Raw genomic sequence first — 21131 nt, forward strand, 5'->3', positions numbered from 1 at the left:
GCTCTGTCAGGTTGGATGGGGAGCATCGCTCCACACTTATTTTCAGGTCTCTCCAGAGATGTTCGATTTGGTTGAAGTCCGGGCTCTGGCTGGGCCACTCAAGGACTTTCAGAGACTGGTCCCGAAGCCACTCCTGCATTGTCTTGGCTGTGTGCTTAGGGTCATTGTCCTGTTGGAAAGTGAACATTCACCCCAGTCTGAGGTCTTGAGCGCTCTGGAGCATGCTTTCATCAAGGATCTCTCTGTACTTTGCTCTGTTCGTCTTTCCCTCAATCCTGACTAGTCTGCCAGTCCCTGAAAAACATCCCCACAGCATGATGCTGCTACTACCATGCTTCAGCGTAGGGATGGTGCCAGGTTTTCTCCAGACGTGACGCTTGGCATTCAGGCAAAAGAGTTCAATCTTGGTTTCATCAGACCAGAAAATGTTGTTTCTCACGGTCCGAGAGTCTTCAAGAGATTTTGGCAAATTCGTAGAGGGCTGTCATTTGCCTTTTACTGAGGAGTGGCTTCCGTCTGGCCACTCTACCATAAAGGCCTGATTGGTGGAGTGCTGCAGAGATGGTTGTCCTTCTGGAAGGTTCCCCCATCTCACAGAGGAAGTCTGGAGCTCTGTCAGAGTGACCATCGGGTTCTTGGTCACCTCCCTGACCAAGGCCCTTCTCCCCCGATTGCTCAATTTGCCAAGCTCTAGGAAGAGTGTTGGTGGTTCCAAACCTTCCATTTAAGAATGATGGAGGCACCTGTGTTATTTGGGACCTGAAATTCTGCAGAAATGTTTTGGTGCCCTTCCCCAGATCTATGCCTCAAAACAATCCTGTCTCTGAGCTCTAGGGACAATTCCTTCAAACTCATGGCTTGGATTTTGCTCTGAGATGCACTGTCAACTCTGGGACCTTATATAGACAGGTGTCTGCCTTTCCAAATCATGTCCAATCACTTGAATTTACTAGAGGTAGACACATGGGGCGGCAGGTAGCCTAGTGGTTAGAGTGTTGGGTCCGTAACTGAAAGGTTGCTAGTTCGCGTCCCTGATAAGGTAAACAGCTGTCGTTCTACCCCTGAACAAGGTAGTTAACCCACGGTTCCAAGGCTGGTATTGTAAATATGAATTTGTTCTTAACTGACATGCCTAGTTAAATAATGTTTGTTTTTTTATCTCAAGAATGATCAATTGAAACAGAATGGAACTGTGTAAAGTATCTGAATACTTCTGTAAATAAGGTAGTTCTGTTATTTATTTATTAATACATTTGCCAAAAATTCTAAAAACCTATTTTCGCATTGTCATTATGGGTAATTGTGTGTAGATTGATGAGGAAAACGTTTTTTTTCATCCATTTTAGAATAAGGCTGTAATGTAAGAAAATGTGGATAAAGTGAAGGGGTCTAAATACTTTCCCAATGCACTGTACATGCATGTCATGTCTTCAAGTTCTCTGTTGCCAAGATGTATTGTCTGGCACAACTTGAATGATGAATTGAATTGAATGACCTGCCCTCAATCAGACACAACACGACAAGTAAACACTGTTGTTGTGCCTGGTGTACTACAAACACACAGACACACACGCGTGCATGTAGCGTGTGTACAAAACTTTGGCACACAAACAACATTCTGCTTCTGAAAGGCTGGAAAACAATGCAACATCGCTGGGTTGAGAGAGTGCTTCAGATTAAAGTTCAATGTGCAGTCAATCACACACACACACACACTCTCCTGCGGAACAGCCATTCCGTTCGCTGGCAGAGGGGCAGGCCACATGGGCAGAGGTGGTGGTGGCTACCACGTTCCCCGGATGCCGAAAATGAGCCTTACTCCACGATTGGACCAATCTGTTTTATGCCCATTTGACGCCAGGCCAGTCCACTGGGTCCCTCCCTAACCGGGAGTGTCTGTCCCAAAGCAACGCTATGGGACTTTGCACTTTGTCTGAACTTGACAAAATACTTAAATATCCGCTGAGGAGAAAATAGGCATGAGCAGTGTCCCAAATGGCTAGCTATTCTCCTTATGGGCCCTGGTCAAAAGTAGTGCACTGCATAGAGAGGGTGCCATTTGGGATGCATTTAATGGAAACTTGCATGGAATTCAAACCCTTTCTGTTATTTTTGTTTATTCCCATGCCTGAGTTTTCCCATACCACAAAACCCCATTTTGGTCAGCATCAACAAACAGACTTTGGTTGTGTGCGGTTTATCCATAGCTCGCGGACTGCTCGAGGAGTCAAGTCATAATCCGTATTTACATTGACAAAACGAACCGGCACTTGCATTCCATTCCATCCCATAAATAACAACCATGTCAAACATTATGTAGCCTAGTGAGACAACTCCATGCCAATAGACCTAGAAAATAATAAGGAAAAGTGTCAATCAATATGGTCGCCATGAGGCATACGATTTGCCAATGGAGGGTTTTTTCCTTTTTTGGGAGGCTTGAATAGAATGAAAATTGTGAGGGCTTTGAGCTGGACATGCACCATCTTTGGGAACAGGGCTGGGAAATTGCAAACGCTCCCGAAAGGCATAAAACTAAGGATACAGGGAAACTGGGTGGCTGGCCTGCTTAAGGGATGTTAGTATTCGCCAAACGCTGTTGTGGAAACAGTGTTAGAGAGATACATCATTTTTTCACGTGGCTCAATTGAAGCCTGTCACATAGGTCCATTATTAATGACATCATACAGGGCCAATTATTGTTGTGTAGAAAGCTGACAAAAGACTGAATGGATATTCATGTCAATGTAAATGGTTTCATTCAAAGCAGATATTCTAACTAGGGTTGGGCGGTATTTCATACCTTCATACTGTTCCTGTGCCATACCGGGGTATACGGTATTGCCAGCAGCGCAGACAAGGGGCCCTATTTCTTTCCAAGCATAACAATAAAATAAATAAAAAAGCATTTAGGCAGCAGGGGATTAATTGTCTCTGCTGTAACCAATAAGCTTGATCTAGCAAGTTAGCCACTTAGCTCACAAACCACATTTTTATTTTATTTAACTATTAAGAACAAACTCTTGTTTGCAATGACAGCCTACCCCGGCCAAACCTGGGCCAATTGTGCACCGCTCCCTAGGGGAGTCCCAATCATAGCCAGATGGGATTCAGCCTGGATTTGAACCAGGGTCTGTAGTGATGTCTCTTGCACTGAGATGCAGTGCCTTAGACTGCTGCGCCAGCCCTGAGCTGGAGACATTTGGTTTGGCACATCTTAGATACTTAACTTATAGTTTGTTTTAAGAGCAGCAAGGATTTGCAACTATAATGACAACGCAAGGAGATAACTGACAAATCAAACAATAATTTTAGGGTGAGTATGTACAAGGACAAATAGGACACCAACTACTGTGAAGTTGACAATAACGGCTTCATCTCAACAGTCTAAAGTAGCTTCCTCAACTTGTCTCCTTTCCTTCATCTGCACTGATGTGAAAGGACTGGACTGGACAGGTGAAGCAGTTTAATAATTCGGGACTACCATTAGGACTTTCAGATCAGTGCAAATGAAGGACATGAGACAAGGAGTGGGCGCCACTTTAGACTGTTGAGATGCAGCCATTATTGACGCAGAAGAAGGAGAGGGAGCCACGTCAGACTATTGAGATGCACCCAGAGAGACTGCACTTGCTAAATCAATTGAACTCTGTGCACTTAAATTTATCGTCCCTCCCCTCCTCAAAGATGTGCTCCCTAAATAAGAATAGTTTTTGTCACAGACTGGGCACCATAAAATGTGATCAAACCTGTAATATCAAATAAAAAATATGTGATTTTTTTCTGCACCTGATGGAATGTTCAATTCTATTTACTGTGTAAACTATTAAAAGACTCAAATCCAGGACAAAGCGATTGTGCAATTCTGTGTATGTTTATATCAAACGGAAGTGATTATAATGATAAATCAGGATGGAGAGGGGGGTGGGACGAGGAATTACAGGAAGTCTTAATAATAATCATATTCTTCACATTAGTGGGAAGGACTTAATATGACTGGCACAAATCTATTTTTCTTAAATCACTTAAAAGATGCTCTGCGTTTGACATTAGGTCTAGGCAGTGTCAATCAAACGCAACTAATATCATGAAACGTCAAAGAAAAAAAAGTAATTTGGGGGGTAAAAAAAGTGTCATTTATCTAGATACACAGTCCAGTAAACTATAAACCCTCAAATCTGTGTACAATGTGGATTCGTCTAAAATTCAAATCTGTCTATGAATGGCCAGAGCGGCACCGGATCACAAAGCATGTCCATTTGGTATTTGGAGAACTCACCAGTCAGTAATAATGTAGGACTAAATATGTATTTTCTCAACAGCTTAACTTCTATCTGGCGCAGATGTTATCTGTAGCCTATCAAATCACAATGTTATTACTGAAGAGATTTTATTTTTTTATGATATGTATATTATTGCGTTCTCACACAAGAATGTCGTAGGTTCTTATCACAGGGTTACAGCAGTACTGTACTTTGGAATAGAATCATTTAGACATGAAATATCCAAACATAAATTAAACAACCACGCCACAGTACAATACTATAATACATTTAAAATATCCATACTGTACAACATATAACATTATCCTACATTATAATATAAAACACATTCTATATCCGATCTGCCATCTGGTGATAATAGACTGGACACAACAGCCCCACTCGGATTCCAATTTATACAACCCAAGTGCGCACGTGACGCATGTTCCGTCACTTAATCCAATTTTTCCATTGAAAAATAAAACGGAGAGTTGAAGATGTTCTCATTCGGACATCCCAGTTTAGTTTCATGATTGATAGGATGTGAAATGCAAACCCAAACTAAGCATGTGGAGCCTGTGGCGCACATGTCTGCTGAAATACACTGCTGTCCATCCTATAGTTTCTCTTGAGTAGCTCCGGTCGGCGCGTGTCAATCTATCTCCGCGTGTCTATTTTTCATTGACCCTCTCTAGCTATTGTTATTGCCTGGGGTATAGTATCATAGGGTATACGATCAGGCTACCAACATTGGCACGGCATCCTCTATAACGCGCGGGTAGCTACCTCCAAATGCCACCGGACCATTTCTTTCACCTTAGCTTTAAGCTCAAACTAAATTCATTGGGATAGACCAGTGCATTTTATTGATTTTCATCGATGTAGGTAGTAGGCCTATCACAAATTCTGCACAAATAAGTCTACTTGTTTAGTTAATTTCTACATTTGCGCGCGAACAGCGTATACAGCTTTACCCAAACGCCTGTCCTTTATTGATGTCATATTTCGGACTCAACTGTATCAAAACAACAATGTCGTGTCAAATACAACACTTTGAAACTTGTTTATAAACACAACACAATACTTTGGCTACTCCGACCTCATGCACAATAGTATACATTACTCACCTGCATTCCTTAGCTTCTTGTTCCGGTAGACAGAGAATATCACCAAAAGGTTGCCCAAAATATCAACCACGATAGTGAATATCAGGAAGCACCCCAAAGTTGTAGTAACCCACCGTGGGCGGTTCAACACTTCCTCGTACGGGTCCAGCGACGACCTGTTCAGATAAGACCCATTTATAATCATTGTATATTTTGTAACTTTCCCAATTAGCGAAATAAACGTGCCGCCCGTCCCATAATATGCCGTCTACATTTTGGACACGGGGATGCAGTGGTATTCTCCCGTGGGTTTCCTCCTCTCCATATTGCCCGTTATAAGATCCCGTAGACAACCTTCTGTTTTTCCTTCTAGTCACAATGCTCGTGTGTCCGCGTCTACACTTATATGGCTATATGTGTCCCCATCACATTGTTGGTATGTGACATTCAGAGGCAACTTCAGACCTTCCCATGTTAACATGGTGTGATTACAGTGGGCCCGTCGTGGTTGGATGACGGGTAAGTGGTAGCCTAGTGATGCCTCTCAGCGGCCGAAAGAGGGAAAAGCAGCGGACTGCACGCGGCGGCACTCGTTTCAAAGTGTATTTTGAAGCTCTCGCATTTATTGCTTTGCTTCCAGCGACTCGTCGTTCATTTATTCAAGCGTTCATTGATACTTTTTTTGAGGAATCGTTCATATTTTTTAAAATCCTTTCCCACGTTGATTCAGTCACAAATAAAGAAACAGATAACATGCACCTTTTTTAATAACAGATCAATATAAGGATGTTGACTAGACTATGATATTATTAAGATTATCATGAAGATTATGCTTAATATCTATTATTGGAATTATTCCAATTACTATGATAGAGAAAATACAATTCATTCAAATAACATATAACATTATTTACTAATATTATGGAGAGACAGAAAGATTTAGACAGATGTACAGATGTCATGTAAATCTCTCTCTCTCTCTCTCTCTCTCTCTCTCTCTCTCTCTCTCTCTCTCGCTCTCGCTCTCTCTCTCTCTCTCTCTCTCTCTCTCTCTCTCTCTCTCTCTCTCTCTCTCTCTCTCTCTCTCTCTCTCGCTCTCTCTCTGTGTCCCAACAGCAGGTGTTGTAAAGAGTAATCCACATGATTAGTATCTACAGAATATCAAAATAAACTACAAACTCTAACATAGAAACATTCATTGTGTCTCAAATGGCACCCTATTCACTAGTCAGGGTCAGGGCTCATTGGGATCTGGTCAAAAGTAGTGCACTATATGGGAATATGCAGACTTATAGAGACAGGTTGAGGAGACCGCTTGTTAGCTGAGCTGAGGAAATTTAGTGGACCTGACTTGAAAAACCAACACATGGTAAATTGAATTTATTTTCCCAAAGGAAACTGCGCCCCTGCGACTTATAAGTACAATTATAATCGCTTCCTTCTGCACAAATTCCCACACACACGCACGTGCAAGCACTCACACACAGAGACACACACAAATATCAGCGTGTGGCAGGTACTTTACACTCCCACCAACCCATACACACACACACACGCACGCGCTGTTAAGGGGTTGTCACCCAAACCTCCTCTGCCATGTGAATGCAACTTTAATGTGGAGACATCCCACTAATAGGTCTGCTGTGATGAAGGCAGTGCATTAAAAAGGTCTGTGTGGGCTATGTTCTCTCTCTCTCTTTAATTCTCTCTCCCCTTCTCCCCTTCTTTCATTCACTCTCTTTCCCTCTTCAGCTCTCCCTCTCCACATTATCCTTCTGTGTGTGTGTGTGTGTGTGTGTGTGTGTGTGTGTGTGTGTGTGTGTGTGTGTGTGTGTGTGTGTGTGTGTGTGTGTGTGTGTGTGTGTGTGTGTGTGTGTGTGTGTGTGTGTGTGTGTGTCAGTGAGTGAGTCCAGTTGCTGTGAGCCAGACCACTTACTTAAAATAGTGTGATTACCGCTGGAAAATATACCATTGAAGCCTTTTTGCCCGAGTGGAGTTGCAGAAGAACCCATTTTAAAGCGATTGGAACATCTTCAACCAGTCAGAAAACAGAAGCCACAGCGCCGCATTTTGCAGAAGTAAAACAAGCACTTGCTGTCTTTGCAGAGAAAGGCACATTGAGTACCAGGACATAAACCAACTAGGTCTGACAACTACACGTTCCATCCATGTTTCTCAAACAACTTTTGAAGTCAAATGTTGGAAGTGTTTAAGGTTAAGTTCAGGCATTAACTTAGAATTTTTGAGGTTAGGGGTTAAGTTTAGGCATTAACCCCAAAATCTTAAAGTCAGGCATTAACTCTGAATGGTTAAGGTAAGGGTTAAGGTTTGGGATAGGCTTGAACCAAAATCTCAAAAACAACTTTCTACCGCCGGATTCGAACTTGCAACCTTTGGAATCAGAGGCAGATGCTTAGCAAAACGCCCTAGCAAAACCAAAACCTAATTTAAGTTAACAGCACTCACTGTTGCCCCTAGTGGCCCGGTTTCCACGTCATCTTCCGATGTCCTTGGACATGGATGGACATTGAATACTGACTTGTATCACGGTGACCTGGCTGTAAAAGTATTTTAGCTAACATAGCTATCTGCTTACTGCCTTGGCTTGAGCAAAGAAATGCCGACTGAACACAAGCCATATAGTGCCTGTCAACAGTGGCGCTTCGCGTTCGTCATCAGCTAAACCACCCCCATAGTTCATCAAAGGACGCTGATCGGTCCGACCAAACCGGTGAGGGCACCAAGCTCACATCCTCCACTCCCAGCCAGATGTCATTCATGTAGCAAAACAGTAAGTAAACTCATAAGACTTCTGGGTGGTTGTACGAGGTTACAGGTTCGTCTAATTGAGATAACATCTATTTAGCAAAAACCACCTGTTCACAATAGCAGCAGCTTCATCTCGACACCTTGTTCAAAGGGCTATATAGATACAATTTGATTGATTGATTGGCTACTACTCAAGTAATTCAGTTGGACGGGACAGGCTGTCTTCCAAATGGCACCCTATTCCCTATATAGTGCACTAATTTTGACCAGAGCCCTAAAGTGCACAAAAGGGAATAGCGTGCTGTTTTGCGACGCTAACACGGTGTCTGACCCAGCAAGGCTACTATATGAGGCTACTTTGTATGTCCACCATGCTTTTAGCTTGTCATAAAATGTTAACATATTGCCCTGAAAGCCAATATGAAGTACTCTTAGACCCATTACTATCTGTCATAAGGTTGGAATGTGTCCATTAGTGGTAGTAAAAATAGTATCCAAACTAAATTGTTAGTGAACCAGGAATAGACTTGAGTTAAGTTGAAGAGAGGTCAAAGGTTACTCCAAACATAACATCATGATTACTTTGGGGTGGGTTCTCATCCTGTTGGGGCTTTAGTCAAAGAGGAGGTCTTATACCTGCATGATAAACGCACACACATACACACAGCCACGCACGTTCACATGCACACGTACAGACATATACATACAGACACAAACCCGCACACACACACACGTCTCATGCGACCAATGTAATTCATTGAATGTCTCCGATGTGGCTTCGTCACACACTCATTAAGGCGGACAGAGGTTCGACTGCTTGTGAAAACGGCCAGCTTCAGTCAGCTGATTCTAGCCATTCCTTCTGGTTAGTTCTAGTCGGGCAGCTTCGTCTCCTATTCAGAGGACCCCCACTTTTGTTAGAATCTTATTGGTCAAGGTCATGCCAAACACTTATCACCACATCTCCTTCGGCCTATCAGTGGCTTTGATTCCCAGGACTTCGATTTCAATTAGTCTATGACCCCAGCACGCTGTGTGGCCCGAAACATGCTTTCCCCATCATAATGAGCACTTCAAAAACATTTCCCTCCTGCTGAACTTTTCCTCCTCTAGACTGAATCCCTCTATGTCTGATGTTTAATTGTGCGTGCATCCAAACCACCACATAGTTCATGTCAGTTCTCAGATGTGTGCATGTGGACATCTTCTTCCATTAAACTCCCCCTAACCTGGTCATCCGCCTCATCCTTGTTCTGACCAGACATCCTGTAGTGGTTACTACCGGCCTTAAGCCAGCACCTAAGGTTTCTTATTACATTCACGGTCCTTTGATTCTCTACAACCCTACCTCTATTTTTCACTGCTTAATCTCATGATACACTACAGACAGAGAGAACAAGAGAGAGAGAGAGGAAGAGAGAGACAGAGAGGGAGATTTACTGTTGACTGTTTGTTTATTCAACTTTTGTTTATCCATTTCACTTGCTTTGGCAATGTAAAAGTGTTTCCCATGCCAATAAAGCCCCTTGGATTAGAGAGAGAGAGAGAGAGATGTAGAGAGGGGGGAGAGAGAGAGAGAGAGAGATGTAGGGAGGGGAGAGAGAGAGAGAGAGAGAGAGGAGAGAGAGAGATGTAGGAAGGGGAGAGAGAGAGAGATGTAGGGAGGGGAGAGAGGGAGAGAAGAGAGAGAGAAATGTAGGGAGGAGAGAGAAGAGAGAGAGATGTAGGGAGGGGGGAGAGAGAGAGAGAGATGTAGGGAGGGGAGAGAGAGAGAGAGAGAGAGATGTAGGGAGGGGAGAGAGCGAGAGAGAGAGATGTAGGGAGGGGAGAGAGAGAGAGAGAAGAGAGAGATGTAGGGAGGAGAGAGAGAGAAGAGAGAGAGAGACATGTAGGGAGGGGGGAGAGAGAGGTGTAGGGAGGGGAGAGAGAGAGAGAGAGATGTAGGGAGGGGAGAGAGAGAGATATGTAGGGAGGGGAGAGAGAGAGAGAGAGAGAGAGAGAGAGAGAGAGATATGTAGGGAGGGGAGAGAGAGATGTAGGGAGGGGAGAGAGAGAGAGAGAGAGAGATGTATGGAGGGGAGAGAGAGAGAGAGATGTATGGAGGGGAGAGAGAGAGAGATGTATGGAGGGGAGAGAGAGAGAGAGTGAGAGATGTAGGGAGGGGAGAGAGAGATGTAGGGAGGGGAGAGAGAGAGTGAGAGAGAGATGTAGGGAGGGGAGAGAGAGAGAGAGAGAGATGTATGGAGGGGAGAGAGAGAGAGAGATGTATGGAGGGGAGAGAGAGAGAGAGATGTATGGAGGGGAGGGAGAGAGGGAGGGAGAGAGGGAGTGAGAGATGTAGGGAGAGAGGGAGTGAGAGATGTAGGGAGAGAGGGAGTGAGAGATGTAGGGAGGGAGGGAGTGAGAGATGTAGGGAGGGAGTGAGAGATGTAGGGAGGGGAGAGAGAGAGATGTAGGGAGGGGAGAGAGAGAGAGATTCTGAGCTCCGAGACCCTTTGACACAGTGCTGTGATCTGTTGAGATTTCTATCATCCACTTTGGGTCTGATACTGGCCAACCAAACCCAAACACCCCCAAACTATTTCAGACAATCAATCAATCAATCAAGTTTATTTTATATAGCCCTTCGTACATCAGCTAATATCTCGAAGTGCTGTACAGAAACCCAGCCTAAAACCCCAAACAGCAAGCAATGCAGGTGTAGAAGCACGGTGGCTAGGAAAAACTCCCTAGAAAGGCCAAAACCTAGGAAGAAACCTGGAGAGGAACCAGGCTATGAGGGGTGGCCAGTCCTCTTCTGGCTGTGCCGGGTGGAGATTATAACAGAACATGGCCAAGATGTTCAAAATGTTCATAAATGACAAGCATGGTCAAATAATAATCAGGAATAAATGTCAGTTGGCTTTTCATAGCCGATAATTAAGAGTTGAAAACAGCAGGTCTGGGACAGGTAGGGGTTCCATAACCGCAGGCAGAACAGTTGAAACTGGGACAGCAGCAAGGCCAGGTGGACTGGGGACAGCAAGGAGTCATCATTCCCGGTAGTCCTGACGTATGGTCCTAGGGCTCAGTTCCTCCGAGAGAGAGAAAGAAAGAGAGAAGGAGAGAATTAGAGAGAGCCAAGATGTTCAAAATGTTCATAAATGACAAGCATGGTCAAATAATAATCAGGAATAAATGTCAGTTGGCTTTTCATAGCCGATCATTAAGAGTTGAAAACAGCAGGTCTGGGACAGGTAGGGGTTCCATAACTGCAGGCAGAACAGTTGAAACTGGGACAGCAGCAAGGCCAGGTGGACTGGGGACAGCAAGGAGTCATCATGCCCAGTAGTCCTGACGTATGGTCCTAGGGCTCAGGTCCTCCGAGAGAGAGAAAGAAAGAGAGAAGGAGAGAATTAGAGAGAGCATACTTAAATTCACACAGGACACTGGATAAGACAGGAGAAGTACTCCAGATATAACCAACTGGCCCTAGCCCCCCGACACAAACTACTGCAGCATAAATACTGGAGGCTGAGACAGGAGGGGTCAGGAGACACTGTGGCCCCATCCGATGATACCCCCGGACAGGGCCAAACAGGAAGGATATAACCCCACCCACTTTGCCAAAGCACAGCCCCTGCACCACTAGAGGGATATCTTCAGCCACCAACTTACAATCCTGAGACAAGGCCGAGTATAGCCCACAAAGATCTCCACCACAGCACAAACCAAGGGAGGGCGCCAACCCAGACAGGAAGATCACGTCAGTAACTCAACCCACTCAAGTGACGCACCCCTCCTAGGGACGGCATGAAAGAGCACCAGTAAGCCAGTGACTCAGCCCCTGTAATAGGGTTAGAGGTAGAGAATCCCAGTGGAGGGGAACCGGCCAGGCAGAGACAGCAAGGGCGGTTCGTTGCTCCAGAGCCTTTCCGTTCACCTTCACACTCCTGGGCCAGACTACACTCAATCATATGACCTACTGAAGAGATAAGTCTTCAGTAAAGACTTAAAGGTTGAGACCGAGTCTGCGTCTCTCACATGGGTAGGCAGACCATTCCATAAAAATGGAGATCTATAGGAGAAAGCCCTGCCTCCAGCTGTTTGCTTAGAAATTCTAGGGACAATTAGGAGGCCTGCGTCTTGTGACCGTAGCGTACGTGTAGGTATGTACAGCAGGACCAACTCGGAAAGATAGGTAGGAGCAAGCCCATGTAACGCTTTATAGGTTAACAGTAAAACCTTGAAATCAGCCCTTGCCTTAACAGGAAGCCAGTGTAGGGAAGCTAGCACTGGAGTAATATGATCACATTTCTTGGTTCTAGTCAGGATTCTAGCAGCCGTATTTAGCACTAACTGAAGTTTATTTAGTGCTTTATCCGGGTAGCCGGAAAGTAGAGCATTGCAGTAGTCAAGCCTAGAAGTAACAAATGCATGGATTAATTTTTCTGCATCATTTTTGGACAGAAAATTTCTGATTTTTGCAATGTTACGTAGATGGAAAAAAGCTGTCCTTGAAACAGTCTTGATATGTTCGTCAAAAGAGAGATCAGGGTCAAGAGTAACGCCGAGGTCCTTCACAGTTTTATTTGATACGACTTTACAACCATCAAGATTAATTGTCAGATTTAACAGAAGATCTCTTTGTTTCTTGGGACCTAGAACAAGCATCTCTGTTTTGTCCGAGTTTAAAAGTAGAAAGTTTTCAGCCATCCACTTCCTTATGTCTGAAACACAGGCTTCTAGCGAGGGCAATTTTGGGGCTTCACCATGTTTCATTGAAATGTACAGCTGTGTGTCATCCGCATAGCAGTGAAAGTTAACATTATGTTTTCGAATAACAAGAGGTAAAATATATAGTGAAAACAATAGTGGTCCTAAAACGGAACCTTGAGGAACACCGAAATGTACAGTTGATTTGTCAGAGGACAAACCATTCACAGAGACAAACTGATATCTTTCCGACAGATAAGATCTAAACCAGGCCAGAACTTGTCCGTGTAGACCAATTTGGGTTTCCAGTCTCTCCAAAAGAATGTGGTGATCGATGGTGTCGAAGGCAGCACTAAGGTCTAGTAGCACGAGGACAGATGCAGAGCCTCGGTCTGACGCCATTAAAAGGTCATTTACCACCTTCACAAGTGCAGTCTCAGTGCTATGATGGGGTCTAAAACCAGACTGAAGCATTTCGTATACATTGTTTGTCTTCAGGAAGGCAGTGAGTTGCTGCGCAACAGCTTTTTCTAAAATTTTTGAGAGGAATGGAAGATTCGATATAGGCCGATAGTTTTTTATATTTTCCGGGTCAAGGTTTGGCTTTTTCAAGAGAGGCTTTATTACTGCCACTTTTAGTGAGTTTGGTACACATCCGGTGGATAGAGAGCCGTTTATTATGTTCAACATAGGAGGGCCAAGCACAGGAAGCAGCTCTTTCAGTAGTTTAGTAGGAATAGGATCCAGTATGCAGCTTGAAGGTTTAGAGGCCATGATTATTTTCATCATTGTGTCAAGAGATATAGTACTAAAACACTTAAGTGTCTCTCCCGATCCCAGGCCCTGGCAGAGCTGTGCAGATCCAGGACAGCTAAGCCCTGGAGGAATACGCAGATTTAAAGAGGAGTCCGTAATTTGCTTTCTAATGATCATGATCTTTTCCTCAAAGAAGTTCATGAATTTATTACTGCTGAAGTGAAAGCCATCCTCTCTTGGGGAATGCTGCTTTTTAGTTAGCTTTGCAACAGTATCAAAAATACATTTTGGATTGTTCTTATTTTCCTCAATTAAGTTGGAAAAGTAGGATGATCGAGCAGCAGTGAGGGCTCTTCGATACTGCACGGTACTGTCTTTCCAAGCTAGTCGGAAGACTTCCAGTTTGGTGTGGCGCCATTTCCGTTCCAATTTTCTGGAAGCTTGCTTCAGAGCTCGGGTATTTTCTGTATACCAGGGAGCTAGTTTCTTATGACAAATGTTTTTCGTTTTTAGGGGTGCAACTGCATCTAGGGTATTGCGCAAGGTTAAATTGAGTTCCTCAGATGGTTAACTGATTTTTGTCCTCTGACGTCCTTGGGTAGGCAGAAGGAGTCTGGAAGGGCAAAAAAAGGAATTTTTGTGTTGTCTGAGAATTTATAGCACGACTTTTGATGCTCCTTGGTTGGAGTCTGAGCAGATTATTTGTTGCGATTTCAAACGTAATAAAATGGTGGTCCGATAGTCCAGGATTATGAGGAAAAACATTAAGATCTACAACATTTATTCCATGGGACAAAACTAGGTCCAGAGTATGACTGTGGCAGTGAGTAGGTCCAGAGACATGTTGGACAAAACCCACTGAGTCGATGATGGCTCCGAAAGCCTTTTGGAGTGGGTCTGTGGACTTTTCCATATGAATAAGGTCCGATAGGAATTCAGGGAACTCAGAGAGGAACGCTGTATATGGCCCAGGAGGCCTGTAAACAGTAGCTATAAAAAGTGATTGAGTAGGCTGCATAGATTTCATGACTAGAATTTCAAAAGACGAAAACGTCATTTTCTTTTTTGTAAATTGAAATTTGCTATCGTAGAATAGAGACGGAGTGGGAATACCAATGCATCCAAACGTTTTAGTCCAAACAAGAACCCTAGTCACAGTGGAACTGAGTCTCACAAAGCATCCGCAATGAACAGAATCATACACATGGTTCTGCTGCGTTGTCAGTCAATTATAAATCAATGGTTTGAATAAAATACAAAGGCACTGACGTGAGCAGAGACGGTGAAGGGGGAACACTGAGTAAAGGGCATGCAGGCAATGAACAGAACATTGACCTCAGAACAGAGCACACACTTCTGAATGAATGAGAGCGAGAGAGGGGGGGGGGGCAGATTGCGTGTGTGTGTGTGTGAGAGAGAGAGAGAAACAGAGCAAGAACAGAGAGTGAGTAGAAAGACAGCAACACAATTAGACCCAACCAAATCATGAGAAAACAAAAATATAATTACTTAACACATTGGAGAGAATGTACAAAAAAACAGAGCAAACTAGAATGCTATTTGGCCCTAAACAGAGAGTACACCGTGACAGAATACCTGACCACTGAGACTCAAATAAAATTACATTTTATTTGTCACATACACATGGTTAGAATATGTTAATGCGAGTGTAGCGAAATGCTTGTGCTTCTAGTTCCGACTATGCAGTAATATCTAACAAGTAATCTAACAAATTCACAACAACTACCTTATACAACTTCTTGTCAATAGGGGGGCGCCATTTCGACTTTGTAAAAATTCATTCCCAAATTAAACTGCCTCGTACTCAATTCTTGCTCGTACAATATGCATATTATTATTACTATTGGATAGAAAACACTAGTTTCTAAAACCGTTTGAATTATTTCTCTGAGTGAAACAGAACTCATTCTGCAGCACATTTCCTGTCAGGAAGTGAGATTTCTGAAATCGAGGTCCCTGTTCTGAGGTCAGTTTATAAGTCCCCATGCAAGCTACGGGGCTACATGCACTGCATACGCCTTCCTCTAGATGTCAGTAAGCGGTGAGAATTTGAATGGAGTGGATTGCACCATCTGGGGCCCTATATAAGACCGTGGAACGGAAGTACCGTTCTTTTCAACGGGGCGCCTGGCGCAAGAGGGACATCACAATGGCGTCCTGCAAAGCTTTCGTTTTAGCAGTTCTATATCTCCGGTCATGTTTTTATTCGTTATAGTTGTTAAAGACATCACAAGGTAGTTAATTTAAACCGACTTATAGCAGTTTATATCAGTTTATTGCGATTTTCTGGGATTTCTTTGTGACGCGCTATCAGGAGTTGGACACCTTTCCGGCACATAGCTAACGTTAGCGGCTATTTCGACAGGAGAAGAGGACATCTTTCAACCAAAAGACGATTGTTCTGGAGAAAGGACACCTTGCCCAAGATTCTGATGGAAGCTCAGCAAATAGTAAGCAGTCTTTATGCTGTTAATTCGTATTTATGTTGACAAATGTCAAATAATAATTCCGCCATGAATTTCGGTGCGGTCTCGCTTTAGCGCACGCTGTATTGCGCAGTAACGTTAATTTTAAAAATATAACACAGCGATTGCATTAAGAACTAATTTATCTTTCATTTGCTGTCCAATCTGTATTTTTTAGTAAAGTTTATGAATAGTTTTCGATTAGATTAGGTGCCTCGCCAAGATGGCGCCGGACAGATTGCTTGAAGTTTTGGCCACTAATCACATTGTATAACCACGATTTGTGCCGCTAAATATGCACATTTTCGAACAAACCCTATATGCATTGTGTAATATGATGTTACAGGACTGTCATCTGATGAAGAATATCAAGGTTAGTCAAAAATTATATATCTTTTGCCTGTTTGTTACGATCGCTAACCTTTGCTGCTGGTAAATGGTGTTGTGTTTCTGGCTATTGTGGTAAGCTAATATAATGCTATATTGTGTTTTCGCTGTAAAACACTTAGAAAATCTGAAATATTGGCTGGATTCACAAGATCTGTGTCTTTCATTTGCTGTACGCTGTGTATTTTTAAGAAATGTTTTATGATGAGTAATTAGGTAATACACGATGGTCTCTGTAGTTATTCTAGTTGCTTTGGTGAGAGTTGTGATGGTGGCTGCAATGGTAAACTATGATTTATACCTGAAATATGCACATTTTTCTAACAAAATATATGCTATACAATAAATATGTTATCAGACTGTCATCTGATGAAGTTGTTTCTTGGTTAGTGGCTATTTATATCTTTATTTGGTCGAATTTGTGATAGCTACTGATGCAGTAAAAAAATGGTGGAGTAAGAAAAGTGGTGTCTTTTGCTAACGTGGTTAGCTAATAGATTTCATATTGTGTCTTCCCTGTAAAACATTTTAAAAATCAGAAATTATGGCTGGATTCACAAGATGTGTATCTTTCATCTGATGTCTTGGACTTGTGATTTAATGATATTTAGATGCTAGTATTTACTTGTGACGCTATGCTAGGCTATGCTAGTCAGCTTTTTTACTGATGGGGGTGCTCCCGGATCCGGGTTTGGGAGGAATTAGAGGTTATACAGACAAATGTAAAGGGATGAATAAGAATATGTAAATATAAATATATGGATGAGCGATGGCGTGCGGCATAGGCAAGATGCAGTAGATGGTATAGAATACAGTATATATACATATGAGATGAGTAATGTAGGATATGTAAACATTATTAAAGTGGCGTTATTGAAAGTGACTAGTGATACCTTTATTAAGTCTATTTATTTGTGGCCAGAGATTTGAGTCTGTATGTTGGCAGCAGCCTCTATGTTAGTGATGGCTGTTTAACAGTCTGATGGCCTTGAAATAGAAGCTGTTTTTCAGTGTCTCGGTCCCAGCTTTGATGCACCTGTACTGACCTCACCTTCTGGATGATAGCGGGGTGAACAGGCAGTGGCTCGGGCGGTTGTTGTCCTTGATGATCTTTTTGGCCTTCCTGTGACATCGGGTGCTGTAGGTGTCCTGGAGGGCAGGTAGTTTGTGCCGGTGATGCATTGTGCAGACCGCACTACCCTCTGGAGAGCCTTGCAGGTTGAGAGCGGTGCGATTGCCGTACCAGGCGGTGATACAGCCCGACAGGATGCTCTCGATTGTGCATCTGTAAAAGCATGTGAGTGTTTTAGATAACAAGCCAAATTTCTTCAGCCTCCTGAGGTTTAAGAGATGCTATTGCGCCTCCTTCACCACGCTGTCTGTGTGGGTGGACCATTTCAGTTTGTCTGTGACTACTGTCCCATCGATGTGGACGGGGGGTTCCCTCTGCTGTTTCCTGATGTCCACGATCATCTCCTTTGTTAAGTTGATGTTGAGTGAGAGGTTATTTTCCTGACATCACACTCCGAGGGCCCTCACCTCCTCCCTGTAGGCCATCTCGTCGTTGTTGGTAATCAGGCCTACCACTGCAGTGTCGTCTGCAAACTTGATGATTGAGTTGGAAGCGTGCATGGCCACGCAGTCATGGGTGAACAGGGAGTACATGAGAGGGCTGAGAACGCACCCTTGTGGGGCCCCAGTGTTGATGATCAGCAGGTGGAGATGTTGTTTCCTACCTTCACCACCTGGGGGTCCAGGACCCAGTTGCACAGGGCGGGGTCAAAACCCAGGGTCTTGATCTTAATGACGAGTTTGGAGGGTACTATGGCGTTAAATGCTGAGCTGTAGTCAATGAACAGCATTCTTACATAGGTATTCCTCTTGTCCAGATGGGATAGGGCAGTGTGCAGTGTGATGGTGATTGCATCGTCAGTGGACCTATTGGGGCGGTAAGCAAATTGGAGTGGGTCTAGGGTATCCGGTAGGGTGAAGGTGATATGATCTTTGACTAGTCTCTCAAATAACTTTGTGATGAGTGCAATGGGGCGTTCTTGGGAACATGAAAAATGGGTGCCATCTTGAAGCATGTGGGGACAACAGACTGGGATAGGGATTGGTTGAATATGTCCATTAACATACCAGCCAGCTGGTCTGCACATGCTCTGAGGACGCGGCTAGGGATGTCGTCTTGGCCGGCAGCCTTGCGAGGGTTAACACGTTTAAATGTTTTACTCACGTTGGCCACGGAGAAGGAGAGCCCACAGGCTATGGTAGCGGGCGGTGTCAGTGGCACTGTATTTTCCTCAATGCGAGCAAAGAAGTTGTTTGATGTGTCTGGGAGCAAGACGTTGATGTCCGCGACGGGGCTGGTTTTCTTTTTGTAATCCGTGATTGACTGTAGACCCTGCCACATACATCTCGTGTTTGAGCCGTTGAATTGCGACTCTACTTTGTCTCTATACTGATGCTTTGCTTGTTTGATTGCCTTGCGGAGGGAATAGTTGCACTGTTTGTATTCGGTCATGTTTCCGGTCACATTGCCATGATTAAAAGCGGTGGTTCGCGCTTTCAGTTTTGCGCGAATGCTGCCATCAATCCACGGTTTCTGGTTAGGGAAGATTTTAATAGTCACAGAGGGTACGACATCTCCAATCCACTTGCTAATAAACTCGCTCACCGAGTCAGTGTATACATCAATGTTGTTGTCTGAGGCTATCAGGAACATATCCCAGACCACGTGATTGAAGCAATCTTGAAGCGTGGAATCAGATTGGTGAGACCAGTGTTGTATTGATCTGAGCACGGGCGTTTCCTGTTTTAGTTTCTGTCTATAGACTGGGAGCAACAAAATGGAGTCATGGTCATACTTGTCGAAGGCAGGGCGGGGGAGGGCTTTGTATGCATCGCGGAATGCAGCAATGATCCAGAATGCTACCAGCTCGTGTCGCGCATTCGATATGCTGATAGAATTTAGGAAGTATTGTTCTCAGGTTAGCTTTGTTAAAATCCCCAGGTACAATAAATACAGCCTCAGGATGTATGGTTTCCAGTTTACATAGAGTTCAGTGAAGTTCTTTCAGGGCCGACAAGGGATCTGCTTGTCGCTAGTAAAGATTGAAAAATGTAAGGGGCCTGGATTATGTTGGAGAGGCTTTCATTAAAGAACACCCTCTGTGTCACGATCGTTATAAGGAGTGGACCAAGATGCAGCGTGGTATGTTTCCATCCTTTATTTTGGAATAGAACACTTTAAAGAACAAAACAACAAAACGAACAAACGAAACGTGAAGCTAATATAATGCTCAACAAGCAACTATAAATAGACAAGATCCCACAAAGCACAAAGGTGAAATGGCTGCCTAAATATGATCCCCAATCAGAGACAACGATAAACAGCTGCCTCTGATTGGGAATCATACCAAGCCAACATAGATATATAATTGCCTAGATGACCCACCCTAGTCACACCCCGACCTAACCAAAATAGAGAATAACAGGCTCTCTATGGTCAGGGCGTGACAGTACCCCCTCCGCTCGTGGACACGTCATCGGAGGAACCGGACCGTGAATCATCGCCGGATGCTCTGGACCGTGGATCGTCGCCGGAGGCTCCGGACCGTGGATCGTCGCCGGAGGCTCCGGACCGTGGATCGTCGCCGGAGGCTCCGGACCGTGGATCGTCGCCGGAGGCTCCGGACCGTGGATCGTCGCCGGAGGCTCCGGACCGTGGATCGTCGCCGGAGGCTCCGGACCGTGGATCGTCGCCGGAGGAACCGGACCGTGGATCGTCGCCGGAGGAACCGGACCGTAGATCGTCGCCGGAGGAACCGGACCGTGGATCGTCGCCGGAGGAACCGGACCGTAGATCGTCGCCGGAGGAACCGGACCGTAGATCGTCGCCGGGGACTCAGGACCGTGGTTCCAGGAGGTTCCGGACCGCGGAACGTCTCAGGAGGTTCCGGACCGTGGACCGTCTCATGCGTGGGACCAGTACAGGTGCCACCGGGCTGATGACACGCACCTCAGGGCAAGTGCGGGGAGGAGGCACAGGACGCACTGGGTTGTGATGGCGCACTGGAGACACAGTACCTATGGCCGGCGCAGGATATACTGGGCCGTGGAGGCGCACTGGAGGTCTGGAGCGTAGAGCTGGCACAACTCGTCCTTGCTGGATGCTCACTTTAGCCCGGCAAGTGCGGGGCGCTGGCACAGGGCGCACTGGGCTGTGAAGGCGCGCTGGCGACACAGTGCGTAGAGCCGGCGCAGGATATCCTGCACCGAGGAGGCGTACTGGAGACCAGGAGCGCTGAGCCGGCACAACCCGTCCTGGCTGGATTTTCACTTTCGCACGGCAAGTGCGAGGAGCTGGCACAGAACGCACCGGGCTGTGGATGCGCACTGGAGACACATTGCGAATCTCCGCAAAACATGGTGCCTGACTGGTCCCACGCTCCTCACGGCGACTGATTTGCTCCAGACACCAAAACATCCACTCTACCTCATCACTCCCCTCAACTATCTCACAATACTCCTCGCTCAGTCTATCCCAATATTCTTCTTCGCTCTCAGACTTGCCGACCAACCCGTGTGCCCCCCCCAAAAAAATTGGGGGCTGCCTCTCGGGCTTCCATCGTGGTCGTGAACTTCGGAGTTGCCGTTGATCCTCCTGC

At 44.9% G+C, this 21131-nt stretch overlaps 1 protein-coding gene across 1 annotated transcript in view; it reads right to left on the reverse strand.

The window, feature by feature from the left end:
• mtnr1aa (melatonin receptor 1A a) overlaps positions 1-5693 on the reverse strand; it is a 56180-nt gene extending 50487 nt beyond the window's left edge. The window contains exons 1-2 of the mRNA XM_038998848.1: positions 5641-5693; positions 5390-5544 (exon numbers count right to left, since the gene is read on the reverse strand). Of these exons, the coding sequence (XP_038854776.1) occupies positions 5390-5544; positions 5641-5693 (208 nt within the window). The remainder of the gene's footprint in view (positions 1-5389; positions 5545-5640) is intronic.
• Positions 5694-21131: the final 15438 nt, after the last annotated feature.

Source organism: Salvelinus namaycush, chromosome 8, assembly GCF_016432855.1.
Source record: "Salvelinus namaycush isolate Seneca chromosome 8, SaNama_1.0, whole genome shotgun sequence".
Taxonomy (NCBI): domain Eukaryota; kingdom Metazoa; phylum Chordata; class Actinopteri; order Salmoniformes; family Salmonidae; genus Salvelinus; species Salvelinus namaycush.